Source organism: Apteryx mantelli, chromosome 1 (genome assembly GCF_036417845.1).
Source record: "Apteryx mantelli isolate bAptMan1 chromosome 1, bAptMan1.hap1, whole genome shotgun sequence".
Taxonomy (NCBI): domain Eukaryota; kingdom Metazoa; phylum Chordata; class Aves; order Apterygiformes; family Apterygidae; genus Apteryx; species Apteryx mantelli.
The window spans coordinates 32,547,213-32,557,984 of NC_089978.1; the positions used below are offsets into that span (position 1 = coordinate 32,547,213).

General features: G+C 40.6%; 1 protein-coding gene across 1 annotated transcript in view; it reads left to right on the top strand.

The window, feature by feature from the left end:
- The window catches only part of CAB39L (calcium binding protein 39 like), a 43,354-nt gene that overhangs the window by 26,431 nt on the left and 6,151 nt on the right, over positions 1 to 10,772 (top strand). The window contains 4 exon segments of the mRNA XM_067291970.1: positions 4,688 to 4,856; positions 8,541 to 8,600; positions 9,873 to 9,938; positions 10,599 to 10,742. Coding sequence (XP_067148071.1) covers positions 4,688 to 4,856; positions 8,541 to 8,600; positions 9,873 to 9,938; positions 10,599 to 10,742 — 439 coding nt within the window.

Here is a 10,772-nt window from a genome sequence, read left to right on the forward strand (position 1 = left end):
TGTATATATGATTGCTTAGGATTAAAGAAATGATTTAAAAATAAGAGTGTGTTTACTAGTTGTACAGTCTGAAACAGTGTGGACTGTTGTGCTCGTTGTATGGTTAGACTAGTAACAGCCATTCAAAATCATGAGATAAGCCTTTTTAGATAATGGTATTTGAGAATGATTTTTTTTTAATGTCTTTCTTGCTCTTGAGGCTAAAGAGTTGCATTTTCACCATTTGCTCCACAACCTGAGTTGGGAAAATACTTAAACACCATGTAGGATATTTGCCTAATAGGAATACGACGCCGAGGGTAAAAGTCCTTTCAACCAGCTTCCACATCTCCCAAATACAGACCTGCGTGAGATGCCCTGGCCTCCTCTTAGAGTCAGTGGAGAGGAACAGGCACTTCTAGAGCATGTTTCCTTTCCTCCTAAAATAGTTATTTGCTTCAAAACGGGCAACATTCCAGCGCAGCTGAGTAGGAAAAAGTAATTGAGAGAACTGATTTATATCAGTTTTAAAGAATTATGAGGTTGTCATTGGACATGGAGGCAAAACTTGCCTGTGACAGGATTGGGCCTGCTTTTCGCACAGGCAGAGGGGCAAGGAGCCTGGGCAGGTCATTGTTCTTAACTAGGTCTTGCTCTTAAAAGTACTGTGATTAGTTGTGATTTATCTTTACTTTTCAAGTTGACTTTTTTGTGTTACTGAACAGCAGCTTCCTTGGAAAGAAAGCCAGTAAGCTAGTTAAATGGGTTTTGTTTTGTTTATATAAATGTTGAATTTTAATGAACTTCAAAATACTTGTTTCAGGACAGTGATGATAATTCTCTCAGTCACTGTTGAAGTAAGTTGTACAACTGTTTTCAATTCCCTATATAGATGCAATCATTTTCTTCCCTCTTCTGTCTTTGCTTTTTGGATTCTCCCCCATTTTTTCACTCATTTTTGTTTGGCACATTGCTTATGTATCTCTTCCATATGTCTCAGCTTTCTTTAAAGCTAAAAAGTACTTTTTGGATCAAGTCCCAGATATTCTTTGGCATTTGTAAAAACAAATAATATTAAGATGATAGTAAAGATTTTATATTCTGCATATGTGCTGCTGATAGACACAACATCTCACTGTATGTGACCCAAGCCAAATATCAGTGGTCTTCAGTGGGTATATTTAAATGGCACCAGTTATGTGTCTTGTGGAGACAGCTGATGTATCCTGCAGTATATCTGCACTAGTTTGGGCCTCTGACTTCTTGACTTCTTGGCTATCTCTCAGCCCTGTATGGATGCGCTGTACCCTAATCGTCATTTCTCGAGTTCCTCTTTAGAAAGCGCTACTGAATTCTTCAGCAATAGTTCAGAACAGTCTTACCAAGCCCTGAGGGGATCTGAGCAGCTGAATAGTGTAATGAAGTCAAACGCAACGCTGTCTTACCTACATCCGTCCGCTGCCAGGAATGTCTGAAAACAATACTTAAAACATGTGCCTAAAGCCAGGGTAGGGTCCCAGACACGCAGCCTGCTTTGTGCAGGCAGTGTGCAGTGCTTGCGTGCAACGAATTATGCACCTGGGATGCACATACTTAATGTTAGACATCACCGCTTGAGAACATGGCTTGACAACATCTTTTCAGGCTTATTTAATGCTAAATGAAATACATGAAATCAAAATGTGCATAAAGGAAAGGAAGATGAATTTGGTTCACATGTAAAAGAGTGGAGTTACCATTCAGTGATTTTTTATATGACGGTATTTGGAGAGGAAAAAAAAACCCCAAATGTTTTAGCCATGGCTGTAAAAGAGCGAGCCTGGGACTATTGTGAAGGCTTGTCATTGTTTGACTTGTATTGATGCAAAATTTCCTCTGCCTCCTGACAGTCAGTTCCCAACAGTATCAACAAAAGGTTGCTTTTTTTACTGCATAATGTGAGCTCTGTTGAGTGGGAAGGATCCTGAATCAGATCTCCCTCCCAGTATTTCCTGCCTAATACTCCAGTGGCACTGCCAGTTTGTGATAATTGTTTTTACCTTTTAGGTTTCATTTTATTTCTCAGATACTCCCTACCAGATTTTCAGCTTCAGAAAAACAGGTAGCACATGGTTCGCTGCTTACGTTTTTTTTGTAGGTTAATTGACTTTCCTGCTGCGTGAGGACTTGCTTTCATAATTTCTTATTTTCTGTGTGTGCAGGCTTTGTGTACGAGTAAGATTTCAGATGAATACAATGCTTGGTATATACAGTTCCTGGTATATTTGGCCCAGATTTTTTTCTGGTATCAATCTATTGCATTTAGAGACATTAGCCCAGAAATAATTTGGGTCTTTTGTAATTTGAAATATCTTTTTCCTTTCTAGTACAGTGACTATAGCAGATTTAGGGGTCTGTGGCACTGTCAGCAGTGTTTCTCACAAGTTATAAATGTGTGGGATCTTATGTGAGTATGTAAGATCCTATGTGCTATCTCTAATGTACACAGTCACTGCCTCTGCTCCATTTTGTGATGATCTGTTCATGTTAAAGCACAGTAAGTCTTAATGGTGCATTGGCTGAAGTTGCAAAATTTCCCTTGAGTTTATCCAAGGATAGCTTTGGAAAGAAGCTATAGAAGTTAGTGTAAAATCAGATAAGAATATAGCTGTTTGTCAAGACCTCCTGTCTTCCAGGCTTGATGCCTTCCTAATCTCCTTCCTGCGCTCCTTACCTTGTACCGTCTTCTGCGCTCGCCACACAAGATGAATTCCCATTGCACCAAGACATGTTTCTGCTCTCAGGCTGTCTTGCCTCTTTCAGCCTCCACAATAAATGTTTTGAAATATTTCAGATCCATTACTGCCTTTTCTGGTTGCCCAGTAGTCAGTGTCTGGGGATTTCTTTCAGTTGTAAGTCCATCAGAATGGAGAAGAACACAATTTTGTTTCTGCTGCAGGAGTACATCAGCATAGAGTAATAGTGGCTCATTTGAAATGACTTTGAAACCCATCTCTATCGTTCCTGCTTGCCTGGTGACTTTGCATGGAAGTGTGGGTACAGAGTTATGATCAGGCAGCCTGTAAGCTTCTTTCAGGCACATTGCAGGAGCCAAGCCCGACTGTCCTCGCTGGTGTGAACAGTAACCAGTCTGTAACCCAGTTCTAGGTAATGGAGCGTTTGACTAAGCATGATTCTGTTGACACTCGTGTTTTTAAAAGTTATTGTGCTGGAAACAATGTAGTTTGCTTATATTCCAACCAAAATATTCCTTGGCCAACTATTTAATATTTTCCTGGCTGCACTCCTAGGAGCAACGCTGCCTCTTTTTGCTTGAAAATTACTATTCCTATTAGTGAAGTAGAGGAAAGATATATCTTAACAGAAAACATCATCAAATATCTATTATCTAAAGAGTTTTAAGTTCAGATTTGCAAATGTTCCCCAAAATGACACAAATAGGGGCTGGACTGCATGCACGTGCTTTAGGGTGGGAAGCCTGATTTGCCTTTTTGGAATCAGCAGTTCATTTTCCATTAAGCCAACTATTGTTGGCATCAGGTTGAAGTATGCAGCTCTGGTATGCTCTCAAAACACTACCATTCTTTTAAATTGCAAGTTGGTGGTAACTTGAGGGCCCACTCACTTATAACACAGATGGCATTTTGTCTTTTTTTTTTTCTCTTTGGCCTAGTGATAGAAATTAATTGTCTAGAGGAAAAATGATGCCGATAAGCTCTGGGTGATAATACACAGTTCTGATATAGTATAACCAGCTTATTGAAACAGAGTGTGCTTTCTGTCCCCTTGGACGTGATTTGCTTTCACATGACTGAATATTGTTAAAGTCTGTTCATTTTAAGTCCTTCCTGATTGTTAGATTTCTCTTTTGTTTTGGGGGCTTCTTAAAATTGTGTTTCTAACAGTTTTGTTTCAGATTAGTTTTGGCCTTAAAGAAATTAAGACTTCATGGAAATAGAAGATTGACTGAACTCTTTCCCCCTCCTTTCCAAGATCTAGAAGTGTGCTGGCTCCTATCCATTGCAGAGCCTGTGCCATAACAGGATTGTAACTTGAGGAACTAATACCTGTCTCCTGAGCAAGCCCTTAGTCTCTGCAGAGGAGGGATTGAGCAGATCTCCTCCTAAACTGCAGAAAAGATCTTCTGAGCTATGGAAAGCTTGATCATGGGTAGATGGCCTGGATCAGCTCTTCCTACCTTCCTTGTTCGACATTAATATTCTAGAGTGATGCTCTCTAGAAGAAGAGTGGGAGTTGAGGGATGGTCATGAGATGATACAGTTTTCTTGGAGAAACTGAGGAGCTCTGAATTAATTTTGAAATGGGAGAAAGTTATATTGTATGGGCTTAGCTTTCTCATAAATCCTAAAGGGTGAAGCAATTCTGTTGAAACTTTATGCACTCCCCCAAACTGTCTTTTCACAGAGGGGAGGTGTAATGCACATTTACCCTAAAATCTGTTTTGGCTTATGAAGACAGAGGTTTGGAACGGAAAATGCTGGCAGCCTTATCTGTATGTCTGTTTCTTAGTTATAAGCTGAAGGTTGGATACAGTGCTCTGGTTGAGAGCCACTGTGTGTGCAATGTGTGTTGGTGTTCGCTCCAGGACACACGTTTCCTATGCTACAAACTTTCCTTTTGCTAGAAAATTGCTCATTCACGTTTGTCCCTCTGTGTTTTGGTGGTTTTGTTTCTTTTCGTTCTGCAGATATGAAACCCCACTTATTGCCTTACGCTGTGGAATTATGCTAAGAGAGTGTATCCGACATGAACCGCTGGCCAAAATCATACTTTTCTCAGAACAGTTCAGAGACTTTTTCAAATACGTGGAAATGTCAACTTTTGATATAGCTTCTGATGCCTTTGCTACATTCAAGGTAAATTATTTGATACCTATGTCATAGTGTTCTGTTAAAAATGGCATTCCTCCAATAGTGATCACTGAATGTTGTATTGCCTTTAAACCGGATAGCTTGCTTATTGCTCAGTAGAGAATATAATTAATCCTTGGTCTGTTTGTACCGGGATTCACAACAGTCATCAAGTCTGCAAAGAATCTTTAATCCAGATTTATGTTTCACTAGTGTCCTGCATCTTGATATCCCAAGACCTCTTATGCAACCATTTAAAACTCGGATTAATCATGCATTATGTACAGTTCTTGTAAAATGCATAATCTCTCTTCTCTCCCCACCTTCCCCCCAAAATAAAACCACTACCCCTTGTGACAACAACCAGTAAATAGAACGAACCATTCTAAATTTGCCTTTGAAATCCTCTAATTTTTGCTGACCCTTCTGAATTGAAGGCCTTGATATTGCCATGATATTACCTTCCAGTGGCAATTAAAACACTGCCGCCTCTTTACTTGCAAGTGAGCCCCTCGTTCACTGGCGTGCGAGGGGGGCTGGAAAGGGCCAGCCGGCTGCTCCTGCGTTTCCTTCCCCATCGGTCTCTCGCTGTTGGTGATACTGTGCAGGTCGCTTCAAAGCAGCAGCAGCAGGGGATCAAAAGCAGTATGTAGGGTTCGCTTGTGGCTGCAGGACTGAATAATGGGATCTGTCTGGCCCGTGCTTTATGTAGATCCTATATTTCGTTATTAAAAATGAAGTTGGGTGAAACTTGCTGGATTTCTTGGAATTTGTATGTGACCATCATCTTTCCTGCAAGGTGCTAATGTAGTCTTTAGCAAAAGTTGGTGCCCGTAGGCTTAATATACAGGAACAAGTAGGTTACTTCTGCAAAAATAATTGAAGAAAACTGAGGAAAATTTTTTACAGGGAGAGCATCTTCGAAATATAGACATAACTTTTTTTTTCTTCTATCAGTTGGTTCTTTGCTGTCATAGAAACAGGTTGCTCATTCTTTCCTCTCAAAGCTAATTAGAAACATGATTAGGTAGACCTTAGGAATAACTAAAATGTTAGAGTTCAGCTCAGCAATTCAGCACATAGGAAACCTGGCCTCAGTTTGTACTGACCTACTGAATGAGGTAAAGATTTGATAGTAGAAATAATTTTGCATTCTTAAATACTGGGTTGAGCAGGATTACCAATTCAAACCAGTTTGTTAATCAATAGCGGTGTCTTTCAATTATTTGAAGATGCTCTGTCAGTGTGTTTATTATAGCTAAACATTAGGAAAGTGAAAATAGCACAGAAATATAGACTAGTCCAAGTAAAAACACATGTGTGGGTCGGGATAAGAATGCACTTGAATTCAATGTTTCTGGCATTTTACCCTATGCTCAAAAGTATGCTTATCTCTGGTCAGAAATAAGCTTTCTGGGATTCTGCTAGCAGCGTGATAGAAGAGATCTGCACCTTTGGCCCGGGTCTCGCTTGGACAAAGCAGGATAGCACAAGGCATGGCCGAGTCCCGAGTCCCAGCCTGCGGGCAGCTCGCCCACAAGGCGCACTTAAGCCGTGACAGGGACTACAGGCTGCTGCAGCCCTGCAGAGAAAATGGGGGTTGATGTCGTTCATGGACCTACAGCTGTGCAACTTTCTTCTGTCCCCTGTGCTCCAAAAGTATTTTTAGTAGGGTTTAAATATAGGATCCTACATCTGCATGTGTATTGGCAAGAGAGGAGTTATGAGGGCAGTTCATCCTCAGGCGTAGGTCAGAAAGCACCTTTTAAATGCTTGGGGCAAATCTATAAACTGCATTTCTTAAAATTGCCTCTTAGTATCTGATATTTGGCTAGTTCTGGAAACCAACCAGCAGTTAATCTCATCTCATCTGATTTATTTGGCTATCACTCCAAATGACTGGAACAGCAAGAAGTGATGTGGAAGCAATTGAATCATGAAATATGGAGCTACCTTGATTTCTAATACCACAAAAATAAGTGCTGTGATTGCTTACTGGCTGGATTACTGAGCTCATGGTGTCACTGCTGTTTCCCCCGTGTTGGGTTTGTAGTGTTGCCATCTGGGTGTCTGGTTCAGAGCAGAAAGCCTCAGATAGTCTATGCACCAGAGGAGGGTTTAATTAAATGTGCATTAAAGTCTGAGGATATTTATAGTAGGAAAGTACTGGAATTTTTGATGATCTTGAGATGTACTTTTTAATTAAATTCAGCCAGGTGCACAGCAGAGGGGAAAGTGAGTGGCTGAAAATGCAGAGGAAAATGGGCTTGCATTTAGAGACATGATCAGCTGGGGAGGGTACCAGCAGCAGCTGGGAAGAGTGCTGATTGAATACTGCCCCTCCGTGCTCTCTTGTGATTTTTCTATGAAAACCTCGTTTTGGATTATATTCCATTTGTGCCACCTATTGAAAAATGTTGCACTTGCCTCGTAAGTGCCCTGCATAAAAGTATGTGAAGCACGTTTGGGTGCACTCAGCCATTTAAACTGAGATCATTGCAGTCCTGCCTGATAAAGGAATATATTAAAAAACATGAGGTACTGGATTTTATAGCACTCTGCTTTCCTCTTATAATTTATGGTAAAAATAAATTAAAGGACTAGTATGTAAAGGATTTGTTTTATTTGTGATGCTGTGGAGGACGTGTCTGCACATCTGCTTCAACTCATCTGCTTCAGTTTCTGATGGTGGGTAAGAAAGCCAAGGAAAAGATGACGAAATAGTAACAGAAACTGATTCACTGGAAAAAAAAATAGCAACTTGAATGGTCTTCATCAGTCATTTATTGTGATTAGTGTTGTGTATTAAAAGAAAGAAGCAATAAGATGAAAATTAAGTGCCTCAAACTGGCCACTTCAATTTGTAGCTATTCGTCTAGTAAAGAGACTCAGCTTCTTCTGGAGCTGAACATTTCATCTCTGTCGCTGAGCACCAGCATTACCGTTGTATGGGGGATTTTGCTTTGATTTAACTTTGGATTAGGTGGCCACTTTTTTGGATGGGATGCATCCCCTGCAGCTTCAGCTGTTGGAAGGGTCTGCCACTTGTTGCGGTAAGCCCACCAAGGGGCAGAAATACAGTTGCAGGGGGAGTTTATCCCTGCTATCTGAGATGCCTTTCTAGGGATGGGTTGACTGTGTAGGGAGCCTGAATGGCTAGCTTAGATGTGGTCCCTAACTTTTAGGCTTTAAATAAATAAATGTATATCGCTGGTAGGTGAGTATGAGCCTGCCTTGTTGCATGCATTGGAGATCAGAAATAGCAGTTGGCTTAATTTACCATAATCTTCCAGCTGTGGGGTAGAGTGTAGATCACTTTTGGCCCTGGGACCACATTTGATCCCTCCATTAAGGGTTGTTTTGTTTTCCTCCTCTCTCCCACTCCAATTTATCACAAGTACTGTGCGCACTGACCATATAAGAAAGGGTGTGAGGGAAGAGGAATATGAAGCAGGAGCCTTAGAATAGTTTTATATTGATTCCACTAGCATTCATTTAATTCTACTTAAAGTCATAAAAAGCATACAGCAGCTGAACTTGATGCAGTATTGTTTTTAAACTCTTTTTCTCTATTGAAATAATGTTGGAAATACCTTGTAAAAGATGACCTGGTAAAAAATATTAAGCCACATTTGAGAATAAAAGGGGCAACCAAATGAAAAGGTAGTCTCTCTCTCTGTTCTTTTTCAGGACTTGCTAACCAGACACAAATTATTGGTAGCAGATTTCCTGGAACAAAATTATGATACAGTAAGTATAAATGATGGAATTCTTTAAATCTACTCACGGTTAGCTAGAAAGAGCATGCTTTTAGCAGTGCAGGATTTCGTGTTCCACATAAAATTGTCACATAGGACTGCAAACCTAAATGGAAGGCATTGCTTTTACTAGAGGGGAATCCTCACTTGGCATCTGAAAATAAAGGTACCTCCTCTGCACACACATATGTCAAATTTTCGGGAGAACTCACTGTTTTAAAACAATTCTTATTCATCTCTGTACGCAACCTATTTCCCCATACATGAATGAAAACTGTAAATTTAGCATGTCGATAGATGGTGGGGGGGGAAAGAGTCTTTACTTTCTTCAGGCAGTTTTGTGCTCCAGTACTGATAGGGCTGTGCCAGTGTCATTTTGTATTACTTTGGGACAGAGGAGGGGGGTTACAAGAAGAAGTATTAGCATTACTGAAAACTACATGTACCTGATCAGGAGATTGAGATGTGAACATCCGTCTTACCATCCTAAGTCGATTAGTCAATTGGTTTGTTGCCATTTTTCACTTTGATTTTCAGATTTATTTTAAATGCAATGTGGGTCAGAAAAATTCCATTGGAATCAACTAAGATTGGACTAATATGGATAATGGAATTAGACTGCAGGTTATGTTTTCATGTTACCTTAGGTATTCTTTACTTCATTGCCAAAGGAGAAAGGCCAAAGACTCTCTTTTTCGTTAGGGAGTTAGCAAGAAGTTTAAATAAAAGTCAGGCTTATTAGTGCTGAGTCATAAATGCAGTTTAACTGGAGCAAAATTACCATCTCTGCTAATCTTTCCTCTGTTCACACTGAAGCACTGCAGTGGAACAGTCCCTGTTCTATATTTACGTAACATTTAAAAATTGAAGTGCAAATTGTGGAAATTAGCATTTTTAAGTGATTCTTGGACATCAGTGGGTTTTTTGCATGTTTGATAGATGGTTTGAGTATGAATGAGTGGACACTACATGCTGGACTGCGTGAATCTGCTGGCAGCAGATCCATCCTCTTGTAAAAGAAGGCTGCATGGGCACAAGCCCCAAGTGTCCCACATGATTTAAAGCTCCTTGTGCGTAGTGACATCTATAAGCAAGGGGGGATAGCTGAGAGGGAAGCACTCCCAGGCAGGCACTGAGGTGCCAAGGGACTTCGCTGCCACTACCTCTGCTGCGCCCCCGGGCTGGGAAGGACCGTGAGAAGGGAGCGGGGTGAAGGATGGATGGATCGGAATAGGATGCAGTTGTGTTTTCTTTGCTACTCTAGGTCTTTGAGGATTACGAAAAGCTCCTCCACTCTGAGAATTATGTAACAAAGAGACAATCCTTGAAGGTAAAGTAAAATTTCTTGGCACTTTCCTCGTAAACTTGAAATCCATGTTGTGCAGAGTATCAAACTGTATATACTGCAACAGAGCAGCTGCATGCTGTGTAACAGAAAAGGGAATAAGTGCTTGCCAGTACTCTTGTGCCAATGAATTAGCTGGGAGTTTTATTTCCTGGATCTTCAGTGAAGCACTGGGCCATTTCTGTGAAACAAGCACCATCCCTTTTTTTTCTGACCTTAATTTTGTACTTTGGTTCATAACATAGGTCAGAAAGAACTTGAGACCGACATGATAGTCCCTATTTGTCTGTTGCTGAATCTGACATGACGGGAACAAATAGGTCTGTTAATGTAACATCTGAATGAAATGAAGGCATGTTTGTGGGACAGCTGCACTGCTCTTGCTTCTGCCCTCACGGGCTCACACTAGCTCCTGCTGCATCCCGTCCATATGGTATCCACCTCTGTAGTATTTGAAAGATGAGCATTACTGGGCATTAACTCATTACATGGTAACAAATCCATGTACTTTATTTTATTTTATTTTTTAAGGTAGTGACATTGAAACCTCTTTAGGCAAACATAAAAATGTGCTGCTGCTTTCTTTACATTCCCCCAAAAATGTGGTGGGTTGGAAAACCTTGTTTTTTGTAATTGTCTCTATAGCTGCTGGGTGAATTGATTCTGGACCGGCACAACTTTGCCATCATGACAAAATACATCAGCAAGCCGGAGAATCTGAAGCTGATGATGAACTTGCTGCGAGATAAAAGCCCCAACATTCAGTTTGAAGCATTCCATGTATTCAAGGTAAGCGAGGATGAGCTGTAGAGACGGCAG